This window comes from Gymnoscopelus braueri, assembly GCF_963280865.1.
Source record: "Gymnoscopelus braueri genome assembly, chromosome: 9".
Classification (NCBI taxonomy): Eukaryota; Metazoa; Chordata; class Actinopteri; order Myctophiformes; family Myctophidae; genus Gymnoscopelus; species Gymnoscopelus braueri.
In genome coordinates, this window is record NC_137610.1 from 29,893,066 (window position 1) to 29,920,033 (window position 26,968).

Below are 26,968 nucleotides of genomic sequence, written 5' to 3' on the forward strand. Positions count from 1 at the left end.
GCTTATAATAAGCGGACATGGCAACACTATGTATGGTCACAGCGTACGTGACGTCACGATGATAAATCTCTTTAGTAGGCTAAAGTGAGGCCATAAAGTAGTTGAGTCACTATTATTCACCCAAATGTCTTAAATGACTCTGAAATGTACATGTTTGTAAACATCTTTAGCAAAGAATAAAATGGAGATTGGACAAAACATTCTACATTATTTTCAGTGGTGGAAGAAGTGCTCGCATTTTTTACTTAAGTAAAAGTATCAATGCAATGTAGAAATACTCTGTTACAAGTAAACGTCCAGAAAAAAAAGCAGATCTACTGTGAGCTTGTAGATTGGCTATTTTCAAATGGCCGAAATATAAGTGGTTAAAGAAGAAGTGAAGAAGTGGTTAATGTATGTTTTGTAATAATAATCAAAATCTACAAAGTAACTAGTAACTAAAGTTTTCAAATAATTGTAGTGGAGTAAAAAGTACAATATTTTCCTCAGAGATGTAGTGGAGAAGTAAAAGTACAGAAATTGGAAATACTCCAGTAAAGTAAGAATACCTCAAAATTGTACAGTACTTGAGTAAATGTACTTAGTTACTTTACACCACTGAGAATAGTTTTAAAAAAAAAGTAAACAGTGAACAATACGGGAAGAAAACGATACAATTCCAATATAATTCGTTTATTGTCGTTTATTGAATTCGTTTATAATTCATTGGAAACAAGTCCGCAAGGACTTTTATGAACGGACCTGTTAGACAAAGTATTTTAAATGTAACTGTGCTGTTTTACATTTTTGCCTAATAAAATGTTCAATCAATCAATCAATTGAGAAGCTAATGTTATAACTAACTAACTAACCAGCCAATCAGCTTTTTGGACTACACTTGTAGTCCATTTGGTAGGATGTGTCTGCGCATGCGCTTTAAACGATTCAAGGAAGTGGTAGACTGAGAGGAGGAGGAGAGAGAGAGGCACATCAAAGTATTGTTGATTTCCTCCAAGTTCGCGAAGACAAAAACAGCGTCCAAAATGTCTGGATTTGACAACAACCCGTTCGCAGAGCCGGCGAATGACAACCCTTTTCAAGTAAGTGTGTCGTAAAGAATCACTTTTTATTACATTACTAGTATTAACTAGCAAGTTGAAGGTCCCACTCAAAATGTTGATGACTGGCTTATCATTCGTAATAATGATGTTGCATGCCAGGAAATGTGCTGGGCGGGACCAGCGTGGTCTCTTGACTGTCGTTGGCTAATCCGAAGTGATTGACATGACTTTAAGCCAGTCGACGAGCCCTATCTGTGTTACGGGCAGTGTTGCCATGTCGGCTTATTATAAGCGACTTTGGGCTTCTTTTTCCTGTAAAGTTGCTTTTAAATAGTGGAGATTGCGGTTTTTTGGGCTTGTTTCGAAAGTGTAGTTGTTTATTTGGGCTTGTTTCCAATTTATTTATTTAAACCAGTGGTTCTCAAACATCTTCATGTCATGGACCCCACATTAATATGTATTTGTCCCTATAACCCCCAAAATGTTTTATGCCAGGGACCCCCATACAAGATTTGTGTTCAAATGTTTTTAAAAAATCCACATTTTTCACATTTCCAAGATAGCCAAGATCAAATAGCCAATGAATGTATATGTTTTAAAGGGCGAAGGGTTCGCTTCTTTTGGGCTTGTTTTCATAGACCTGGTTGCTTGTTTCTTTCTCAAAACCTGGCAACACTGGTTAAGGGAGGGGTTACCCAGGTCTTTGATTTCACAGGAAGTTACAATGTATCAAACTTTTAGAATCAAACTACTGCAGGGTCACATTTGACGTTTTGAAAAGAGGTGTGGTGGGAAAAGTACTCACATTTTTTATTTAAGTAAGAGTATCAATACTGCGATGTAGAAATACTCTGTTACATTCAAGTAAAAGTCTGGAATTCATAATTGACTTGAGTAAAAGTACAAAAGTATTGGTATCAAAATGTCCTTAAAGTACCAAAAGTAGAAAGTACTCATTATACTTTATACCACTGCTCACTGTAACTCATATTTTTTGTTGTTGCTAGTGGTTAGCTTTTCAGCCCTGTGTAAACCATTAACCAGATGGTATTTCCATAGTGTTGTGGACAAAAGATGTCTCATTCAATGTATTAGGCCCTGAGTTAATCGTAACAAAAAACAAAAAAACAACCTCTGGTGTCATTATGAAACCACCAGGTTTAAATAACACATCCCTATTCCCTATAATATCATGGAAAGAGGTACTGTAGGCTCAAATGTGAACTGTAACTTCGTAGCTGTGGACCTCACAACTCACTGACCCCAGAGAGACATCAAATATCCCCTACACATTAAACACATGGTTAGTGGTGAAATGTTCAGAATTTCTCCGCTGTCTACATAGTAGCCACATTAGACAGTTAGACTCTACTGTGGTCTACTGTTCAAATAATGACCTATGTGAGATATCTTGTAGCATGTGTCAGGGGGGAAGTTGGAAAGGAAGCAGACAGCCAGGCTAAATGCATTGTGCAACATGCATGATGGATTATAATAATCTTTGGCTCATCCAAATCCAAGCTGTGATAACGGCTAATACTTTCTCACATGACGATACATGTCGAAAGCTAATTGCAATGTAGTATAAATTAGCCTTTAATATGGATGTCATTAATATCAACACATCGGTGTATCTATTAGAGATGGCACATGTATTTACATTTGATAGGTTGTGGCAATGTGCTGTGTTGCTGTATGTGAAAGTTACCAGTTAACTGTCATTTCAGCAGAGTTGATATAGGAATGTGTCAAAATATATCAAAATCGATATTTATAACCGAATAACCAAGAAGCTCTTTTTTAAATATATATATTTTTGTAGTATATCAGTGAATCGACACGAAATTGACTAAATCAATTAGTCTGATTAACCACTTAACTCACAATTTTTGTTAATCGTTTATTAATCGTAATCGAGGCAAACGTTTGTAATAATCGTGATAATGATTTGAAGTCATATCGCCCAGCCCTAATATCTATCACGTTGAAGGTTTAGATTTTTTTACTCAACCAAAGAAGAATAGTACTTCTAGACCGTAATAATGTTGTATACAATAATTTTGAATACATCTGTGTCTGTGACGTGTGTATATTGAGACTATGTGTGTTACTGTATAACAGGACATTCATTAAAATGTGTTGTTTTTAATGTTCATAAAGTTGTGTTGTGAAACAACTTGAACTACATTCAAGGATGTTTTGAAAATAGCAGTATTTTGAGTCATTTGGAGTGAAAATAGGCTGATTTAAATCGTAGCACCCCTAGTCAATTTTCAATATGTATCATATTGCAAGTTATCCAACTTGCCATTATGTCCTTGTATGGCCACTTTTACAATGCGTCAGTCATTTGTTTACAGTGTTGCAGTCACTAGACCTGTCAGGTGCACAATAAGCTGACATCATTGACCACTGTTTGTCTGCTGGGTGTGGCTGAATACATCAAATAGCCTTCAGCTAGCAGCTGGAACATGGGGCCCGCCTGACCAGCCCTTTATTTCTAACTGCCCTACAGAGTGAGGCTCTTGACTAAGTTGACTAATTTGGCAAAGGTTTTACTGAACCTGGTCCTGTTTGAAAGCAATGCAGCCTTCTTAATCCCATATGAGCCGGAGCACAGTCTGTGATCCTTGGGAAGGGCCCTTCAGACCTTACTGCAATCTAGGTAATAGATTAAGTAAACACACTGGTTATGTTTAATGTCTTACTAGGTGTGGCAATTCTGGCTAATGTACAGCCATCTTAATACTCTAAGAGCCAGGAAACAGTGTTAGAATGAGAGTCCATTGTCCCCACTGTCCCCATTCCATGTGAATTCACTCACTGATCATGTCGGTTGTTGGTTTTCTATCCTACCAGAACCTCTAGTACTGCTGGTTTTCTATCCTACCAGCCAGGACCTCTAGTACTGTTGGTTTTCTATTCTAACGGGACCGACCTCTCTAGTACTGCAGGTTTTCTGCCCTACCAGGCCCAGCATTGATGGTTAGAGATGGGACGATAATCGCTATCGCGATAAAAAGCTGCTTTTCCGTCTACACAGAGATTTCTTCACCAAAAACAAGCTCACTATGCGTCGGGGCGCGTTTTGAGCTTGTAGATCTGCTATTTTTGGCTTATGTTCCCCCCTGAATATGGATGCTGGGATGCAAGTGGTTAACAAAAGTGGCATTTTAAGAGGTTTGATTTTGATTATCGTGATTATAGCGTTATATCATACCATTCCTATTGCTGGTTTTCTATTGTTCTACAGTATATGTGAGTGAGGTCCTGCTGTCCCTGGCCATGTGTGTCAGTTTGGATCTCATACATACTGTATTTGTGTACTGTATGTCCATACCAATGTCACTACAGCTGCTATACTTGCTGACACAATACTTATGTTTATGTTTGAGATACTACTCAGGTGACATTCATCCAGAGAAACTTAATATGTGACTGACCATTACAATTCATCTAATTTTATCTAATTTCCCCCTGTCATTCAGTGTAAGACAGAATGAGGGTATCAGTTGCCTAAAATGTAAATACAAATTCAAGTTTCTCGAGTAACACAGTTGAAGTCTAGAAGGGTATATGGGCTCATTAGTCTATTCAGTCAGAATACAGCTAATGTTAAGGAAGTGGCACAAGACCTGATTACTGATCATCAAAGTGAATAGTTTCCTGATACAATCAAAGGTTGTGTAATGACCATTAATCTCTATACTGAATCATGTCTCATACATTATGAGACATGATTCAGTATTGAGATAAAAAATGTTTTTCTTTACATACCGGTATGTAAGAAGAATGTTTTAATTCTGCTGTGTAATCACATCATTTATCTGATACTTCTGTTATTAATTTTACACCTTTTCACTGTGGCTTCAGCATTGTATCTTTCCTATTAGTCTGTGTGAATGGAGGCCATATCTTTAACTTTTGTGTGAAAGCCTGCAGGTGTGTTCAGCACAGCTGACTGATTTACAGTTACTGTGAATCACATATCTGGGTTAAGTGAGTGACGTCACATGGTGGGTTTGTTCATGTGAGGTCCAAGGTCACAAGTTCAATCCCTACTTGAGGTTTCCTTGAGGTCCAACAACTTAAGGTCGCAAGTTCAATCCCTACTTCATCAATGTTTCCTTAAGCGACATTGCTAACCCTCTACCTGCTTGCTCAGTGGAACTCACTGTAGATATATTAAGTGTCATGTCTCAAAGTGGAGACCAGCTACCAGGTCCTTGAAGAAAATGGAGTGGGTCCTTAGAAAGATAATTATTTTAAATTCAGTAATATCACCAATATCACCATGTCCCTATTTTGGGCAAATCTTTGGATTTGAAAAATTATTATATTTTCGAAGCATTTATAAGCTCACAACGTGTTGATGTGTCTCGAGTAGAGACACCAACGCGAAATACTCGTGATTATAACATGTTCTTTCTTTTATATCAATAGATTTTGTCACTTTTTTTCACTGGAGTGAAACTTGCCTTGCGTAAACACAGATTAGGCCTATATGCAATGCACCATGGGAGACATAGAACAAAAAAGCCAACATATAGGCCTAAACTCCACAATAAAGATATGTGCTACAGTGAATGTGCACAATTATAATGATCTTTACACAACAGAGTAACACATATCTACATTTTTATCGTGGATAAATTGAGGAAATAAAACGGTCCAAATTTGATTTTGTGTTGAGTTTTGACCTGCTCCCTAGTCATCTGGGGGGACTGGGTTTGTATGCCAGTTAATATCAAACTTTGATTTTTCTGACTATACATGTAACACAGACACTGGCGTCCTATCAGCTATAAACTGTTCTTAGATCAGCTGAGTTGACTTTGCCTGGATTCTACAGTTAGTCTGGAGAGACGAGCTGAGATCTGTTCACATGATTCTTTTTGAATGATGTCATGTATGAACTATAATGCCATGCAAAAGGATGATACATGAATAAATCATAGTTTACAAACAAAAACAGAACACAGTCAAGTAGATGAACACTCAAACACACAAAGGATGTAGAAATTATAAAGCAATATTGAAAGGAGGCATAATTCAAGAGAAAATAAATGCTACTGCTTAATTTATACGTTCTATGACGGAGACACAGGCTGACGTTTAAATCAGGGTTAAGAGTACATAATCTTGTACGGTTATCAAAATTCAAAGTTTGCATATCAAAATAACTAAATGAAAGCTATCAGATGTTGCTTTCTTCACCCTGTCCTGTGTAGTAGTGATGTCTGTATAGGTAATGATTGAAAGAGGTTATCAAAACAATGTCTGAAGGTCACTCTGTGCTGCTTGTTACACAGCTGTGAAATGAACTCCTAGTTGAGATTCATATGTATACATATATATATATATACAAATTATATGTTGTCGTCGGCGACTAATCAATTTAGTCAATTATAAAAACATCTATTTTAATTATTTTGTGCCCATTCATTGATATATATACAGTATATATATGTCACAGGGAGATCGAAGAACCAGGACGATTGAAGACAGAGCGCTCGTTTTTAGGCACGGGGCTTCGGGCGAGGCGGGGCTTTGATGCGACGCGGACCTGTCTGTTGTTGTTCCCCCCCACGTAGCAACCAGGAAGCTACGCTAGGGGAACGCTGAACACGCGTTCACACGCACGTGATAATAGTTATTGTCCATGATGGAGGCGCGCCGACTCAGCAGAGCTTGAGGCCGAGGAGGCGCGCCCTCGCGTCTCCAGGCGCGAGTGCCCGCGCTGACCGGCCGATGCTCTGATGAGTCGAATCAGCGCCGTCCGAGTTGTGAACCGATAGGGACAGAATAGTTCTTTTCATGGATCACTGTGTGTGTGTGTGTGTGTGTGTGTGTGTGTGTGCGTGCGTGTGTGTGTGTGTGTGTGTCAGGGAGAAACTAAAACAAAAGCCAGAACACAATAAAAGTATCTTAACAGTCATGCTTTCAATAAACCAAATTGAAGAAAAAATCCTGGCTTGCGTGTGCGTGTGTGTGTGTGTGTGTGTGTGTGTGTGTGTGTGTGTGTGTGTGTGTGTGCACTTTAGCTGGGACGCCTGGCTCGTTGCTCCCTCTAGTGTCTAAATTGAACGCATGAGCGCGTGTGCATGCGCGCGCGTGTGTGTGTGTGTGTGTGTGTGTGTGGTTGCGGCCATATATGTGTGTGCACTTTAGTTGGAAAGCCTGGCTCGTGGCTCCCTCTAGTGCTTTTTCTACAGAATTGCTGGTTGGGTGGTAAAAACGAGCGCGCTTTCTTCAATCTCCCTGTAACATATATATTCTTTTTTTAAATGCGCCTTGATTAATCGATTATCCTACATGAGCCAGATTAGGTCTGTTATTGGTTCTAATACAGTTCGATACATTTTCAGTTAAGTATTGAAATGTTGACTGTGATGCTTTATTTGTGTTTCAGGACCCATCAGTCACACAGGTGACCAACTCCACTGTAGAACCTGTTGACCAGTTCAACCCTTTTCCTTCACATCCCACTGTAAGACACAAGAATTGCTGCTCTTGTTATAGGAGTAACAGGAGTCATAGAAGTAGTATCACTGTTGTTACTCTGGTTATAGGTATAATAGAAGTAGCACCAGTATTGATACTCTGGTTATAGGAGTAGTAGAGAAGTATCAGTTGTGTTACTCTAGTGGTTATAGGAGTAGTATAAGTAATATCAGTATTGATACTCTGGTTGTAAGAGTAATATGAGTTATAGGGCATAGCAGTGGTGGCCATTTTGTGGTTCCACTTCAAAATAGTCAATGCATTTTTCCCATTGACATTTCCAAAAATATTGATATCAATTATTTTAAGCCTTTAAGGTCCTGGTGAATCATGACCATAAATGTTTTCCCCCTGTAATTAAAAAAATATATATATTTAATTATATGATATACTATATTTAATAAATACCCTTTGTTTTGCCGTTTTCAAAACGTTTTTTTTCACAGAATCAAACGTTTTATGGTCATGATTCACCAGGACCCTGGATGGCTTGATTCTAGGCTTAAAATAATTGATATAAATATTTTTGGAAATGTCAATGGCAAAAATGCATTGACTATTTTGAAGTGGAACCAGAAAATTGCCGCCACTGCTATGCCCTATAGTAGCAGTAACAGTGTTGTTTACTTAATTGTTTTAGCTCTTTCTGAATTCAGTTATATTCTTACAGTATGTCAAGAACTTTGTGAATGCTTCCTTCCTTCCTTCCCTCAGGATGATGTAACCATCAACACCACTCCTGCCTTCACCACTCCTTACCAGCCCGCTGTCCTGCAGCCCTCCATAGAACCTAGCCCTCAGGTCAGTCACCTCCACACAGTACTGAAACTGACCTAGGATCTGCTTTCCCCATGCATTCCGTTCACACAGTCATATCTCTGCAGGTCCTCCCTACTAAATAAATACAGTTTGACTTGTGGGAGACCACGGTTGAGTTTTTCATTTATTCGGCTCTGCAACAAATATAGTTATTTATTTTAGTATTCCCAACAAATGCAAATGCAGCAATGCAACATATCGACTGTCAGCCCTGAATGTTGTATTAATATATCAGCATTCATGGACTCCCTCTTGTCCAATAGTATTATTTCGAGGTAATGTTATAATCGTGTTTTAGTGTCACTTTGACCAGTGGTGCGTTCTACCGTGTTACGCTGTATACGCCGTATACAGTGCAGATTTGTTTGGGGAAAAGCGTATACATTCTAATAACCATTTCATCCATTGAAAACGCGATAGCGTATCACGCATGTCGTGCAGGGAACGATTATCGTATACCCTCCGAAAAAACCTAGAACACACCACTGACTTTGACATAACTTTCATGTCCTACCCGGTTCCCCGGCGCAAGCTCCAAAATGTACTGTTGAGCTATAACATAAAGCATGTGGAAAGGCACATTTTTTCCCCATTTAAGTTTCACACAATGCCTTTTATCAGCCAGTTGTCCTACCTGACCACATGATCTAAATGGCTCAGTAGAAGAGCAGGGAGACTACCTCTGTGTGTGTGTGTGTGTGTGTGTGTGTGTGTGTGTGTGTGTGTCTGTGTGTGTGTGTCGTTTGTTGTGTCATGCCATGTTTCTTGTTGTTTCATGTCATCTCATGTCGTGTTGTGTAGGCAACAGCAGCTGCAGCCCAGGCTAACCTGCTGCGACAGCAGGAAGAACTGGAGCGGAAGGCAGCAGAGCTTGATCGCAGAGAACAAGAGTTACAGAACAGAGGACCCACAGGTACAAAGCAGTAGAACTATACTGACCTCTGCTACTACACTACTGCTATTCTGACTGCTACTACTGCTGCTACTTCACAGATCTCTATTATCTTCTCAATCTTTTATATGTTGTAAGTATATGTACCAACTCTGTTGTTTACTTTGGAAGGTAAAGCCAACAACTGGCCTCCTCTCCCTAAGAGCTTTCCCATCAAGCCTTGCTTCTACCAGGACTTCTCTGAGGAGATTCCCCCGGAATACCAGAGAGTATGCAAGATGATATACTACCTCTGGATGTGTAAGTACAGTACAATACAAACCATAATACTGCTTGTACTCATTAGTATCAGTAGAATTTTGATACTTTATTCACCTTCAAAGAATAAGCTTTAAAGAATAAAGAAACGCCAAATCATGTTATTTTATTATTATGCCACCATGTACGGTAAAACATGTCACTCCTAGTCATTTCATGTCCAAGAAGAAGACATCATAAAACAGTCAATACAGGCATTAAGTGTTATTGGTGCTCTTTCAGCACTCCATCGTTTGTTTCTGTCTCTGTTTACTTCTCTCTGTAATGCTGTCCTCCTTGTCTCTCCTGGTCATTGTTGAACTGTGTCCCTCCATTCTGTATCTCTATTCCTGCTGAGTTGATTCATAATGGTATCTGTCCCTTGTGTCCCTCCAGTTTATTGTGTGACTCTGTTCCTCAACCTGTTGGCGTGTCTGGCCTTCTTCACAACTGATTCGACATATGGCGTCGACTTTGGCCTCTCCATCCTGTGGCTCATTCTGTTTGCTCCCTGCTCCTTCCTCTGCTGGTACAGGCCGGTCTACAAGGCCTTCAAGTGAGTCTCTACGTTCCTTCGATTCAACAAATCCTTAGCTTCAGTGCTGTTTTGTGGGGTCTATTTCTGTTCTCTGCTACAGTGAGTTACACCAGCCTTGACACCATGTATGTGGTGGCATTAGTTGTGATTGGCTAACTTCTGTAGAGTGTATTGTGTGGAATTGATGATATTGGTGTTGACTGATGCAGTTGTCTGTCTCATCTCCAGGTCTGACAGCTCATTCAGCTTCTTCTTTTTCTTCTTCGTGTTCTTCTGCCAAGTGGTCTTCTTGATCATCCAGTCGGTGGGAATCCCCAAGTGGGGCAACAGGTGAGTTACACCCAGTCTGTCGAACGGGTAACCAACAGATTTATACAAGAAATACTTAAAAATCGACAAAAACTGTGTGATAATAACAAGAATTGGAAGATGTTTATGTCAGCTGCAGAAGTTGTATAAGTAGGTTTTAACTCTTACCCTGCCAGAGTTTTTTCAAAAAGTCTGTAGCCTCTGCCAGGGTTTTGACCGATTTTGGTACCTTTTCGCATAGCCACAGAATATTTTTCTCCAGTATGATTGATCCCAGATAATTTCTAATCACAGATGAGATTCAGGTGTGGTTTCACAAATGTCAACGAGGTCAATTTGACCTTGTTGTCATGTGTTGTTTGATGTTTGAAAATAGCTCAAAACCAGTAGTTTCAAACCAAAAAACATTGTGAATTGTTTGTCCGTTTCAATTTTAACATTGAAGTGAATGGAGCAGCAAATCTTTGGGAATTGTTATCTCCTTATTCGTTTGGAATATCGAAAAGGTGTCAATGTTAAATAATTAGAGAATCTTTTTAGAAATTTTTTTTTTTTGAAAAAAGTTTTTTTTTTTTTTTTTTTTGAAAGACGTTTTTTAACGTCTTTGGCAGGCAATAGCTGAAGGCCCAAAGACGTTAATAAACGTCTTTGGCAGTTATAGAGTTAACATTGATTTAATTTGGGTTGCCTGGTGGTTCAGCCTCCTTTTGAGCGTGAGGACCAGAGTTTGAATCCGACTTACGTCTTGTCTTGCATGTCTCTCCTCTCTCTGGCCTTGGTTTCCTGTGTCTACTATCTGAAATAAAGTACAACATACTGTGAATAAAAATGATATAATTTTTTTTTATTAAAAAACATTGATTTAATTAGCCAAACAAAACACCTACATGTAGAGTCTGGTCTGATGACAGGGTGCCTCTATAATGATACAGGTGACAGATTAACTTAAATTGCATCTGCATGCACACAAGGTAGCATGATCCTGCTGTATGTCCTGTGTTTCAGTCCTGTAAACTACTCTACTACTCTCTCCTCCATCTTTGTCTTGCCTCCATTTGTATTATCAGAGATCTTCCATCCTTCAATGCTTCACTGCCTGTCTCTGCTTCCTGATGACTTCTGTAAGTCTCTGCTTACCCTGACCACACTAACTCTCTATTTGCCTTTTATGCATGGCAGTACTAAACCAAACCTTTATTTCTATGTCACTTTTCAAACCATACTTGCATTATAGACCATAAAATAAGAAACTGAGGATTGTTTGAGGTTGTCCAAATCAACAGGTTTTGCAGTCAGGTGAGTAAGCTAAACATGATACAAGAAGAGCAAAAGGGAAGCTTGCACACCAACACATTAAAAAAGGAAATGTCCACAGAGGTTAGATCAGATGCAAAAAAAACTGCTTTTTAATGATCCATAGTGTGAAAAAAAATATGAAAAAGTGTACTGGTACAAAATGGAAATGTTTCGGTAAAAAAAGAAAACATCCTCAGTCTGCCATATACTGTAGGCTCTGTGGCAAACTGAGGATGTTGTTTTTAAACGAAACATTTTTTAACCATCCTCTGGCTGCCATAGAGCCTCTGCTTGTTTTGATTGCAAACCTTATTTAGAAATGACATCTCAAAAATTTAAATGAAGAACTATTAGTCTCAGCTGAGCCTGACGGTGCAGTCTCCTTGGGTCTTAAGGCAGGTACACACTGCAGGACCTTAAATGGTCGGGGGGGTCATCTGATCGTTAAGCATTACACACTGCAGGAGTTTATTTCTTGAAATCGGCTGTCATATGTCGTTGTGGTTTTCACACTATAGATTGATCCCCGACCAGGGATTACACACTGTAGGATGGATGCTATCTCCAGAGTCAGACCCAATACATACATTTGTGTTTATTCCAATTCATTTTAATTGACGTATCTCTCTCTCTCGCTCGCGCGCGTCAAGTATATAAGCTTTGGGATTGTTTTTCTGTAAAGTTGCTTGAAAGTGTAGTTGCTTTTTTGGCCTTGTTTCCTAATGTTGTTTGAACCAGTTGTTCTCAAACATTTTCATGGCAAGGACCCCCAAATTAATATTTGTCCACAGAGGCGCAGACCTCCCCCTTCTGAAAATATGTTGTGCCATAGACCCCCATACAAGATCTGTGTGGATTTGGAAAATATTCCTCAATCCCCCCCCCCCCAAATGTCTTCTTTAAAAATAGCCTATCTACAACGTGAGCTTGTAGATCGTCTATTTTCAAGTATCCAATGTAATTTGTATATAGGCTTAAAGTGCTCATAGTCGCTTTTTTGGGCTTGTTTTCACAAACCTGTTTGCTTATTTCTCTCGCAAAATCTGGCAACACTCACAGACGACACACACACACACACACACACACACACACACACACACACACACACACAGATCGCCCGCTCTCTGTGTGTGTCTCTCTCTCTCTCTCTCTTTGCAATAGTCTCAAATAAACAGCCCCCCTTCGAGCACGCTCGCTCACTCTCATTCTGTTTTATAATAATGTTTAACTTAACACATACAGTGCCAAGATCCCGTCTACACGTTCTTTCAAATCCATCGCTTGAGTGCCAGGATTCATAAGAGCCTGTTTACACGTTCTTTTGAATTTTCATTGTTTAATCTGTGATCGCACGGCTGTGTTTATTTCTCATCAACACTTTCGTTTTCCACTTACGTCACACTCACCCGGAGCCGGATGTAAAAAAAAAAATCATTTCCGGGTCACGTTGTTTTTCTCCGGTGATTTTCGGCCAGAATAAGGAAAAACACAGTTTTTCACACGGTAGAAAAGACAAACGGACAGCTCAACTTCTATTTTCTTTGGTCCGGGTGACTAACAGCCATCGTCGTAGTGTATCACGTCGTTTTCAGGCCGATCAGCGGGCCGGGAATTGTCGAAAACGTCACATCCTTTGAATGACCGGATATGACGTGGGCCTGTTTGGGAGGGGGTGAGCGAGGTGATCAATGTTTGGATGTGCTGCTCTCTACTGGTGGAACAATCGTAGGTGCTTGACAACACAATCAGAGAATGTATTTGAATGAAAAATTACAAAACAAAAAAATTAAAAAACACGCAAATTGCTGGCACAGGGGTGAGTACATTATGAATAAACTCTGGCAGTCAATGTGTTAATACAGGACTGGACGGTAACTATGCGGGGGATCTGTTTGTTGTGGTCAGGTCACCGACCTTCCATAGCCGCGGTGGCTGTAATGTGCTCTCATTGGCTGTAGCGTTCATCTCCTCGCAAGGTGGTCGCAGCTCCTTTCATACTGTATGATATTGTCTGCTGTCCTGTCTGGGACAGAGCTGAATATCTAACAGGGTAGTTATCTGAAAACGGTCGGAAAGCCATCGCAGAGCAGATGATCGTGGCCAGATCGTCTCGCGGAGCCTTTCACACACAGCGAGCATTAGCTCGCCGATCAAAGGCCGATCTGCGTCAGATCGGGAGGTTTTGTCTGCGAGCGCCAAAAAAAGTCGGCGACAGCAAAGTCGGACCTAATGTCCTGCAGTGTGTACCTGCCCTTAATCATACCTCTGAATGGTCTTAGATCATGTGGAAGCTACATGTATGACGGAGAGGGAGTGGCCATGTGAGAACCATGGAGTTTCCGGTTTGATTATGCCAAAGGGTTCTTGAGCAAGACACTGAATCCCTAATTGCTCCCAATGAGGGTGGTACATTGCATGGCTGCTTCCACCATCTGTGTGTGAATGTGTGTCTGAATGGGTGAATTCACACATGGGATAAAGGCGCAATAGAAATGCAGATCATTGACCATTTTACCAAAGTTCAGCCCAAGGGGCCTGCTTGTGTGCCTTTCTAACAGTCTTAATTGTTGAGGCTATATCAATGATGATAATTTATGGATGTTGTCAAGATCACAGACATCTGGTCTTTGCCAACCAAGTTCACCACAGAGGTCTTACGTAATAAAATTATGATTTTATTCCTCATGTCTTATAGTTGACATGAACATCTTCCCTTGCTGCTTATCAAAAGATTTCTTGATCAGAATGATCTCTTACCACTGGTTCTCAACCTCAGTTACTCTGTATGTCACATAAGAACAGATTCGCCTGCAATGATCATAACATGTATTGCATGTCACTCCTTGCTCTGCCAGGTCAGCTGAAAAACACAAAAAAATACTGGAAACTTCAAGACTCTTTTTCCATGCCAACTTATAGTTCTATACGTTGATTCCAGAAGCTCCATACACCATTTTTTTCATTCAGTGAAATTTTAAGTGTGAAGTTCAATATTTCAAGCTCCTCCATTAGGAAACTTAGAAAACAGCCAGTACACAGTAAATGTCCTTTTCCCATAGCCCTGTCCTCTCCACGGACAGAGCAACATTACTGGCTGTTTTCTCAGTTTCATTATATTGTTGAGACGTGCACCTTAACTCATTCACTGCCTAGAACGACTAAAACGACTTTTGTCCTTTAAGCCCCCACTGCCAAGAACGACTAAAACGACTTTTAATTTTTTCAAAAAAAAAAAAAATCTTTTTTTTTTTTTTTTTTTTTTTCTTATTTATTTATTTAATTTTTAACCTAAAGACCAAGGAGATATGATTTGTTGAAGATCTAGACTCCAATCCACTTCCTTGTTAACTTAAAACTTAAACATTTTGTATCTTGGCTCCTGAGTACTTTTTTTTAAAATTGAAACATTTCTGGCAGTGGGCAAACGCAAAAAAAAAAAGTTCTGGCAGTGAATGAGTTAAGACTGTATTTAATCTGAAGTGTTGCGGGCAGTCTGCATTGCATTGCATCTGCATTTTTTTTAGCTCCTCCATTACCCCGTTGAAATACTAACTTTGAAACGGCCGTGAGAATGGACCTACTAGTCAGCCTTGTTGTTGCCATAGCGATTTCAAACCAAAGCCCTGTATGTGGTTTGGTGACGATAGTGTAATGTGCAATGAAACATCTGTGAAATCTTGCATACAAAGATAGCCTCAGTAATCTATTGCCCATGTGCAATGTGTGTTTTGCCTGGAAGAGGTCCACAGGTCCATCGTAACCCTGCGACGCCTGTCAATCTCAAAGACACCGTAAGACGTTGAGTACATAAATATTAGTAGCACCTTTGTCCTGAAAATACTGGTGTTTAAATTAACCAAACATAAATGTCCCCTTAAACTAATGTTACAACAATAATTGTCAACTTTAAGAAATATAATGACTAGCAACCTCTTGCTGTTTATTCCATGTCAATACAATGGAAAGCAGTAGCAGTTGAAGCTTGTACGCTTTACTTATAGGAAAGATTATGGACCGTTAGGATATAAGATTGTATCGATTTTGATCACTCTCTTTTTTTGGGGGGTACCTGGCAATTTGGTTTTGGCTCCTACTTCGGACTGAATGTTGTGGGTTTTATTTCGGCCTCAAGACCAGTCTTACATGAACACTGTCTCGCTTTGTATTCTCTCTGCTCTGATCCAGCGGCTGGATTTCCGCATTCACTGCCATTAGCCATAACACGGCGGTGGGAGCCATCATGATGCTGGTCGCCTCTTTCTTCACCATCTGTGCTGTGCTCTCTGTCATCCTGCTGAAAATGGTGAGGAATTGTCTCTGTCTTTCTGTCCCTGTCTCTCTCTTGTCTTGATACATATCTCTCAAGCTCTCGCTTTCCCTCCAATGTATTGACTTGTGAGGGTGGAAAACACATCTGTTGATAATAATAATAATAATAATAAACTTTATTTGTATAGCACCCTTCATGCCATGAAATGCAGCTCAAAGTGCTTTACAGAGCGAGAATACAATTACAGAAAAGTACATGCGTTATTTGAATCCGAGAACTATAACTGAAATATCCCCAACCTCTCTTCACTCACCTCTTGTGTTTCGTGCTGGAGATGCCATCTGCTTATCTTTAGCTGACCATTGTCTGTCCCTCTACAGGTTCACAGTCTTTATCGGCGGACTGGAGCCAGTTTCCAAAAGGCTCAGCAGGAGTTCTCCCAGGGCGTTCTCACTAACAAGACCTTCCAGACTGCTGCTACCACCGCAGCCTCCACTGCTGCCCAGGGAGCCTTCCAGGGCAACAACAACTAATGCTAGGCTAGGCAAGGCTGAGCTCAGCTGAACTTGGCTAGTCTGGTTTCACAGATCAACGCAAGTCTGATTTGGCATATCCAGGGCAGGCTAGTATAAGCCTAGTCTTGTCGAAGTGAGGCTAGACTAAACTTGGTGATGCTTGACTATGTCAACGTCTCTAGATAACGAGGTCAAGACAATGTTAACTTTACAACACATTTCAGTAAAGACACATATCTCAACCTTTTAATTCATAGACTTTTGGCTAAGCTAAAAAAATCTTGTTCAGCTAACCCAAGCTCAGCTCAACCTTGTTAAACTATGCTCCCTCATTTCACCCCCAACATCAATGCATCTCCCCTTCCAGGAATACCTCCATGATAAGTGTGGTTTCCTTTTAGTCTGTCTCCCACAGAGACGGCAAGGTGTCCTGGCTCTGCTGAATTCAGCTCTAACATCAGTTTATGAGACGGTTAAGGGGAAGTTCTCCCATCAAATGCATTCTGGGAAGGAAAGCATGAACAAAGTTGACTGATTGCCATTTTAAAGTGTCTTCGCTTGGTGTATTCTGTGTGCACTTTTGGCTGAGCTCTACAGTATGATGCACCCTTGTGGACTTTCTCCAAGGCGTTCCTGTCTTTTTAAGTGTGCCTGTGTGTGTGCGATCGTATAATATAAATAAGATGAAGTGTTTGTTCTTCCTCTCAGTCCTCTATGGTGTTTGTCTTGTTCTAAACCGTTTCACAGCCTTTGTCTTCCTTTAATTTCAATGTGCAGAAGAGGAGAAGTTTCTCCTCTACTTATGAACCTGCGCCACTGCATGGCAAGCAGAGTAAAGGCTCATTTATACTCAGTTGCATGTCGGTGTCGTGCGCCAAAGTCTAAATTAAGCATGACTTTTCAGCTTCTCAGTAAGGAGATCAGATATTGTGCTTAACACCTGAAGTTTCCTTCAGCATCCATGGTGGTGCTCTGAAGCAATCTGTTGGCTCAGGGAGTTCAAAGTTTATAAGTAGAGCAGCGTGTGCAATTGCATGAATGGAATGGAAAGACCCTGACTTCAGAGAATGAATGAAGTTAATCACAGTCTCCATACTAGTGTTACTGTGATTATTAACTAGAAGATTTGATGTCATGTAGGCTTCAGCTTATTCACAAAGGAAAATCAAAGATGCCACATTTATTGAATTTTGTATTGTTTTCCTGTCACAAGCAAGTATTGTTTAGTTGTTGTGTTTTTTGTTTTGTTTTTTTTACAGTATGCTCTTATTTCTAGTCTGGAAAAACAAACAAAGACGTGTTGATGGATTTAGTAGAATGTTATAAAGTGAATCTCCAGCCTGCATAATTTGTGTTATTCAATCAAGAGAAACATGACCCCCTAGTGTGTCAAATAGCCAATTTTCAAACATTGGTCTATCTCTGTTTGCAAAGAAAATCTCAAATGTTAACCTTTATTATTATCATCATCAACATCATTCATTCTCATGTACTGTATGTAAAGGTCTAAATACAACTTCAAATGGCCAACACGCACAGGAAGGAAGCTTCAATAGATAGATATAGATTGCCACAAGTCCTTGGTATAGTGGATGCACTTTCAGCCGAGACGGCCTTCTGTAGCACTCAGACAAACAAAGCGACGTGTCCACTATATCGGGGACCGCTGCATTACAGATATTAAAGAGTCCTGGTGTGTGCCGAGTGAGTTTTCTTTTTTTGTATATTCCCATAATACTAAAAGAATACACATTTATTAGTGAGTTGAGTTGAGCACGCTTTGTGTTCTGGAAAGGTCTAATAACTATAATATACTGTATATAAATGCTGTAAAGGTCTCAATTCAGAAGGAAGATTGTAGAACATGGATCTATTTTTATGACTAAAGCTCAACGGTGGAGGTTTTATTGAATCAGCAGTAAATCTAGTGTTGCTGATGATGCAGCTTTGACCAAAACTTTGAAAAGTGCCTTGAGTTTGTTCTTATGTATCCGACCGTGGTCATTGGTTCCTAAGGTAACCAACACGGTATAGAAGATTGAAAAAACTATTACTCAGAGGAGATTAGCAAATGCCATTTAAACTTGTGAAAAAATAAATAATTTGGTGACAGTACAGTCAATGCTTTCTGTTGATTTGCCATAGATGTAACAATAGATCAATAAAAGTGTTAATTATTGTGTATATGTGAATTTATGCTGTGTTACAGGCTTTGGAATGAAATTTTTTTTTTTTGTATTCACTAGAATCTATGAATTCTGAAAATAATGGAGTTCATACTTTGATTGGCTATAGTACTTTTGCCCTGGAGATCAATACAGTTTCAACTCAACATTTTCAGAAATCACAGGTTCTTGTGGATATACAAGCACCTGTAATCCAAGGTTCCCAGTTGTGTTTTTGATGTGGGGTTTCTACAATAACAGTTTGCATATGATGACAATTTTGTTCTTAAGCAGTCAAAAATAATCACTGCACTCAAGACTTTAGAAATTGGCCAAGGTGCTAGAACACTAAACAGTATATAACATAAAAGCTTCACAAAGTTCAGCGCACTTGGATCAATGCAAGTTTCTTTAATAAAAATGCCAAGCTTTTGGTCAAACGACCTTCATCAGGGCAAAAGCCTGGCTTTGGCTTTTGCCCTTCGCTTTCTTCTATTGACAGACATGCAGATGTACAGTATATGTGTTGATTTCTAAAACATCTGTTAGAATGTAACAAAAATTTTCTGTACTGTAATGATGCATGTAACATAACTGCAAATGATGGTTTAATGTCAAATTCAGTTAAATCATATTTATGTTTTTATTTTTTAAGATTTGTCTTAATTCACGCATTTGTTTATGTTTTGTATTCGGAGAACATAATTCAGTGCCTTTTATATTTCAAAATTTAATATAGCATCTAATAAAACTGGTTTGCTTTCATTGACTCTAATACAATCATAAATAACATTCGCAGTTTATACTGGCTTAATAATTTAGTTTAAGAAGTTTTTTGTTTTGTTTAAAGCAGTGTTTTTGCAAGACAGTGTATTGTGTTTCCACTGCAGAGCAGCTAGGTGGCACTGTTGTCCAGTTGAGGTTTACTTAGTTCAGACCATTTTTTACAGTCTATGGTTCAGACAGCTATAGCATTTTTATTAAGTGACAGTCAATCTGGGAACCCATTCTATTAAAAAGAAAAAAACAGTTGCAGAATCTGTCTTGAGAGATAAGTGACAGTTAAATAGTAAGCCAATTGGCCTTCACAGACAACTATTTTTTTAGGTATATTTGTCCTCTGAGTCTGATGCATAACATTAAATATTTAATAGGCTACTCCTTCTAGCAGTGGGGATTAGTATAGGATGAAAGAGTTACGAGGTAGCCTACAACTGTAGTTTTATATTATGTTTATGTTTAATTGAAGAGGATTATAGTTACTGCAAAGAAAATAAATTGAAAAATGCATTTTTACTTTTAATTTACTTTTCTCTCACCTCAATTACAGTATGGCATTCATAATACATAACAGGTCTGCTGGTGGGTGCTCAGAACAGCAGAGTGCCACTCCCCCACCATAAACCTGCATTAACCATTAGCCTATACATTGACTTGTTGGAAGTAGCCAAATGCATGCAATTCAGCACCATAGAGAATGAACAGCGACTTTCACACAGGCACACGCACACAAAAGGTTTATCCAATGATACACACCGTGAAATTCATGTAAAGTAATCATTTTGTTAGACAAGATTGCCAATTGGCACCCTTGTGACTTCTATTTTGCAGAGTTACATAAGCACCACTAGAGGGCATAATGGCAGTAATAGCAGTTGAAGTGCTGACTCACTGCTGTGTTGAATGAGCCCTGCAGCACAATAACACTGCTAGACTAGCACACACACACAAAATACAATATCCCCACTTACTAAATGACTGAGACAGTTATTTAGTATTGAATAATGTCCTCTTTAATTTTGTATCACTTTCTCTCTACTTCCCCTTGCTCTCTCTATTTTCTGCTTCTCTCTGCCTTTTTGGCTTTTCTCCTGTATCTTGCTGATGCTGATGTAGGCTATACAAATAGGCTATAATAAGCTACAACTGTATGTCCAAATCTTGTCAGAAGCAGTTTTGACACCAAAGCTATATGTAGTTGATCTGAACTGGGCCCACAGCAACATGGCTCTATGCAGCAGCCATGTTGGAAAGAAATTGGACCACTTCCTTACTTTCTTCACAGGTGTTAATTTCAAGGACCTCCATAACTCAAATGGAACAATTTGTACACTTTCAGAGTAACACACCCATAAGGGCCCATTTGGAACCCCCTCAAGGAACCATGAGGGTCCCTGGACCCTAATTTGAGACCCACTGGTGTAGCAGAGTGTTTCCAGTGAGCCAACATGCACAATATCAGCGCCCTGACTTTGTTTGACAAGTATGGAACGCGACCTTAATACGCATCATTGGGTAACACCTGTGAAGGAAGTAAGGAAGCGGCCCAATTTATTTCCAATAAGGCTGCGGTGCATAGAACCTATTTAACTCTGAGTTTAAAAATGGACTCATTATGGTCCATTTACGTCACTCTGAGATATATTGACACTGAGGACTATTCTGTGCATGGAACCTCTCATTATCCTCCCTGTGTGAGTCTGATGGCTGGTGCTGAGAGACTTTCTGCTACAGTGTGAAATGTTCCAAACCTCAAGGTTAACCGGCAGGAAATCTGAGTTCTCAAAAGACGACTCTCAGACTCGCTCTTTTCTTCTGTCAACGACCCCCGTGTTCTCTCCCTGTGTAGTTCCCCTCGTTCCCCCTCATTCCCTTCTCTGTACCTCTCTCTTTCCCCCAAGGAGAATTGCTCTTCAATTTCCCTGAGATAATGTGAATGAGTCACTGTATAGGTCTGACTCACCTCCGACACCAGCTGACTTGTAAATGTAAGACAACAGGGTTGTTTAGCTGCAAAAGCGTTGGTTAGCCTGAGTCCCACCAGTCTATTTGAGACTGTTCTCTACAGAAAAAAGTCCCTCTTTTCTAAACTCATATCCTTTTAAAGCAGAGGTTCTCATACTATGGGTTGGGAACCCGAGTGGGGTCGCCGGAAGGTGACGGGTGGGTGGGTCGCACGTTGATATCTGAAAAAAGAAAACAATGATCCTTTCCATTAAGTCTGTTTTGTTTTTGAAAAGCAAATCCTCTGAATGCATTTTCTGGCGCTGATTGGCTAATCGTTAAACCCAATTCCGCCTTATTGGACGATCGCTTTTTCAACTGGCACAAACTGCAGGTTCAAAACACAATGCCAGACCAGAGAATTGTCCACTCAGTGGAGTGGGCAGAGTTGATGGTCTGGAGCCAGGCTATGTTTGTGGGTCACATTAGCATGAATTCATTTCAGCCACTATGGATAATTCCATATTTAGGTAGTCAATGTAAGGTTTTCTGGGCAGCCAAGAATAGCGCACTTCCAATAACTTCCAATTACAACTTCTAGCTGTAGTTAGCTTAACTAGAAATACAGTTATTTGGTGGCCGAAGGCAAACACAGGAATGGGGCCTACTCACCCCCAATTCTCACCCTTTTTATCCTTGTATCCAATCAATCAGAACTACTTGCAAATCATAATTTCATTGTACTCTACACTGCTGAATAGAAGAACAATGATGTATTTTATGTAAGAATAGGAGTACAGTATGCACACAACCAGGTGCTCACCGGAGACACAAGTGGTTAAAAATAGTTAAAAGTATCAAAGGTGCTCTTGGATCAGACGGGATAAACCATGAGATAAAAACAGAGGATCCAGGCACTCAACTGTAAAAGGGAGGAAACAGCCTTGTTTAATTACTTAGCTGTTCTTACGTGTTCTAGCACTATAATGAGAGTATGTCTGTTTGTATTAATTTCTCCCCGATGAAGACCGCTTGAGGTCGCAACATATTGGCATCTGCCTTCTTTTAATAAAGGCTGTTTCCTCCCTTTTACAATTGAGTGATCCTCTATTTTTATCTCAGTACTCAGTACTCGTACTCAGTTTAACAAAGACAACATAAGGGCACCATCCACTGTCAGGAAACACAATGAATAAAATACTAGTGTGATCTGTCCATTGTCTTTAAGATTTAGTTTGCCTGACCTGGATTCCCCAGAAGAGTCAAATCCTACTTAATATGTAAAGATCAATTTTGTAATGTAAATTTTGACAAGAAGGGGTGTATCCCAGTGGCAGCACATTTGAATGCAGATGAAGAGGTCCCTGGTTCAATAATAGGTACCTCCTCCATACAATGATGTGAACTTAAATATATAGTTCAGGGTTGGTTTGAAACGAATTACATGAAATGCACACACACACACACACACACACACACGCACGCACACACACGCACACCCACGCACCCACGCACACGCACGCGCACACGCACGCACACACACACACACACACACACACACACACACACACACACACACACACACACACACACACACACACACACACACACACACACTGTTTGAGTATAATAAAGGAACAGCAGGACCTCACAGAAGGAGCACAAAGGCAACAGAAGATCTAATGTAATTTGTCTTGGTGACATTGCAGAGAGGTACAGGCTGGCTATGAATGCCACTTTTTACATTTTTGTTGGTGCCATTTTAACCTAGCCTGGTATCCAGCCTGCTTCGCTACGTTCGGCGGATTTTTTTTTTCTCTCTTCGCTTATCAGTCTGGAAAGCCTCCCATTGGAAGGTTTTGCAGAACTACACTGGAACTACATATGTTACGTTGGGCAACGTCGTATGTTACGTTGGGCAACGTCGTTGCTGATTGGATGTTGTTCAAACGAATGACGAATCACAACGATCACACTGTTTTTTTGGTCCCGCCCCGCACCACAGACCAATCAGAAGCCACGTTAGGTTTGGAAGCTTGTGGCATGTCCCGCCTCCCTTGGAGATAGGAGGCTTTCCAGACTGATAAGCGAAGAGAGAAAAAAAAAATCCGCCGAACGTAGCGAAGCAGGCTGGATACCAGGCTAATTTTAACCAACTCTAAAGCCAAAACTATTGTGAGCTTGTAGATCTGCTATATTCGATGCACCTCACATATACAGTAAATCAGGAATAACTGCCCTAAATCTGACCTCTAAATTGTCCTCACAGTGTCTATAGTTCTCAAATTATATTTGTAGGGACATTTGGCCCTCACAAGTATAGTAATACCACACACACACACACACACACACACACACACACGCACGCACGCACGCACGCACGCACGCACACACGCGCACACGCATGCACACACACACACACACACACACACACACACACACACACACACACTGCTTTTCTGAGTTAGATTATTACTTTCCTCCCTCTCTGCTTACAGTAGCAATGCTTCATTTCATTTATTATATTTGACTGTCCACGAGTGTGCCTCTTCAACAGTGTTGTTTACACACAGGATCAAACTGCTTCACGGTGGAAACACACCAGACTTTTTTCGCGCACACACGCATATACGCACACACGCACATACGCACTTTTAGATCCAGTCCTATTTTAAAGCCTGCGTATGCGGGACTCGCGTATCCACGCGCCTGGTGTAGCCGCTATCATTGATATCAATTGGATCTAAACAAACGCGCTCTACGCGCCACGCATACGCGTGCTTTAAAAAGTCTGGTGTAGATCGGCCGTCACTCGCTGTTGCGCAGTAAAATGGAATAGTCCACTGTCGGGCTGAGGGGGACGCTTGATAATAAACGTTTTGAGCGCATTTGTGAGGATTTTAGGGAGCATATGTTGGAATTAAAACATTAGTTTATAATGCAATTAAAATGTGTTCTCTTGGCTGATGGGGGCCATAAATCATAAATTAGATTAGATTAGGCTATATAAACCAACCCTGTCACCACTCAAAAAACATATTTGACACGAATCCTTGGATATGATATCCAAGACACAAATCTTGTTGTTGTTTACAATTATAGGCATAACATTACATTACATTACAGATAAGCAACAGTCAGCATTTTGGGGTTGAGTGAGAGTAGCCTACATAGTCTGAATTCTATATAACAGTAATGTTAAAAGTTATTTAAGTTATATAAAACTTTGGTGCACAGTGAGTGCACACACATTGATTTTGGCTTCTCTGTGGTAGACAAAATACAATATAAAAAAAATTTCAACAAGTGATGAGTGTGTTTGTCCATAAGTATGTCTTATACAGCATCAACAGCTGCAGCTAATTGCAACACAAATATGCAACCAGTTACACTAATTAAACACCAACAGGAGACAGTGCAACACATATGCCACTGTCATGCACCCACACACACATTTTCGAGTAAAAGTACTTTAATTACTTAAAAGTAACTAATGTGACTATACTTTGAAGTAAATAAAGTACTTAAAAATACTCAAACGTACTGAAAATGAGTAGAAGTAGCCTACTTAGAGGTTTTTAAAATAAGTAAAAAATACTTTAATGTAAATAAAGTGGATACAAATACTTAAAGGTTAATATATTGAGTACAAATGCTTAAAGTAGTTACTTTTTTTTAGAACAGTTGGATTCATTGGGCACAATTTCCAGAACCTCAGATGCAGAGCCAGACCTCCAACCGACCGATACATGATGTGACATCACCTCTGCTGCAGCAGGAGGGGGGCTCCAGTCCGGGACCAATGACATCCAAGAGAAACACGCCGGAAAGAATTCTCGAGAGTCTCGCTCAGTGCTGCCCCCCTCACCCCCTCCACCGTGCCACCCCATACCTCCATAGTGGTATACTGGTACCACCCACCCTCCCCCCACCGTACCCCCACCTCGCGCACACACCTGGAGTTGTCATGGCGATGCTGAAATCATCATCATCATCATCAGCCCCGACGTCGTTCGCTCGAGCCCGTGCCGGGACTGTTGCCATGGAAATGGAGATGCCCGTCCGCGGTGCGCTGGCGGCGGTGGCGGAGGACGAGGGGTCGGAAGAAGAGTTCCTTCAGCACCGCGGAGAGCTCCCGTTCTTTCAGCACCGCGGAGAGCTCCCGTCGGCCCGCCGGCCCTGCAGGACGAGCCACGGGCCGCCGCCGCCGTTCAACCAGCAGAGCTGCTACATGCTCATAGTGATCGGAGAGATCGCCACAGAGCACCAGCTGCACGCCGCCAGGGAGCACATAGAGAGGGGTGAGTGAGTGACTGACTGACTGACTGACTTTCACCGGACTCACAGAACAAAACTGACCGTTATATACCGAACAAAACTCACCTTTTTTTATTGGTGATTTTGGTGACTTACTGCCGAACACAGCTGACTGGAGAAGGGTAATTATACCGGACAGAACTGCGTGTTGTGTGTGGCGATATGGCGAGTTATAGTAAACTCTATACTAGTGTCTTTTCTGTTTTCTATTATTGTGGAGAAAGCTTGTGTTGAAAATAGCCGATCTACAAGCTCATGAGTTGTGAGCTTGTCAATCTGCTATTGTCTGCAGCTTTCCCCACCACATTACGGATGCTGGGGTTTAAGTGGTTAACAGACAACAGCATAACTTATATTTTTTCTAACGATAAAACGTTTTTTGCAATGGTTTTAAGATTTATTGAGCGCTATTGAAGTAGGAAGTCTTACCAAAGTAACGTGGATTTGAAACACCGCGGGGTTATCTGAGGAGAGAGTTTTGCCGCATTGGACGTGTAGGGTGGTCGAGGTCATCGAGTTCACAACACACTTGGTTTTATATTATAGAGAAGTTAGACTATAGGCCTAGGCTACATGTGTCTCTGAATCTCTGCATCTGTTTCTTCAAAGGATGCACTCGTGTGTTTGTTTATGTGCGTGTGTGATTTGACCTGCTTGGATTGAAAACAACAAGCCACAGAAAAAACATTGGCAATTAGAAAACATTAATGGCATTTGCCCAATGAATCTCTTGTACTCCTATTGCCTGCTCCTGGTTTCTTGTAATGTTAGTGATGTGACATGTGAGAGTTGAAGCTTATTCTACTATCATTAAAAGTGTCCACCCCTCCATCAGTTTCAGAGCTACTATTGTGCTTGCTCAGAGACTGAGCTGTGTGACCGATGTTAATATTATGTGCATGGAGGCAGCAGTTGTGCTGGTCAGCAGTAGAGTCATGCCAGCCTTGCTTCTCTGAGCCAAACTTAAACACACACCTCCTATTAACACTTAGATGGACTGTAAATACTACGAGTAGGCCTACTACTACTTTACTAACTAGTGCTATTACAACTACTAGCCTACAAGCTTACTACTATCACTACTACTATTGTAGTAATGCTTATGCTACAATTCTTTACTTACTATTACTATTACATTATTAGTGAAATTATTAGGCCTACAACTACTATTTCTGCCACTGCTAATACATTAAACTGCAGCTAAGTTCAGGTTCCAGTATTGTTACACCAGCTATTTTAGAATACAAGAAGACTCACTCCAAAACCAACTCACCCCAACTCA

At 40.4% G+C, this 26,968-nt stretch overlaps 1 protein-coding gene across 1 annotated transcript; it reads left to right on the forward strand.

The window, feature by feature from the left end:
• Positions 1-934: 934 nt before the first annotated feature.
• On the forward strand, positions 935-18,192 carry LOC308091765 (secretory carrier-associated membrane protein 2-like). Its single transcript, XM_080437483.1, has 9 exons — positions 935-1,079; positions 7,453-7,530; positions 8,259-8,345; positions 9,165-9,276; positions 9,427-9,555; positions 9,949-10,108; positions 10,319-10,420; positions 15,881-15,998; positions 16,346-18,192. The coding sequence occupies exons 1-9, from the start codon at positions 1,023-1,025 to the stop codon at positions 16,496-16,498; spliced, it is 996 nt and encodes a 331-aa protein (XP_080293609.1). The 5' UTR covers positions 935-1,022; the 3' UTR covers positions 16,499-18,192.
• Positions 18,193-26,968: the final 8,776 nt, after the last annotated feature.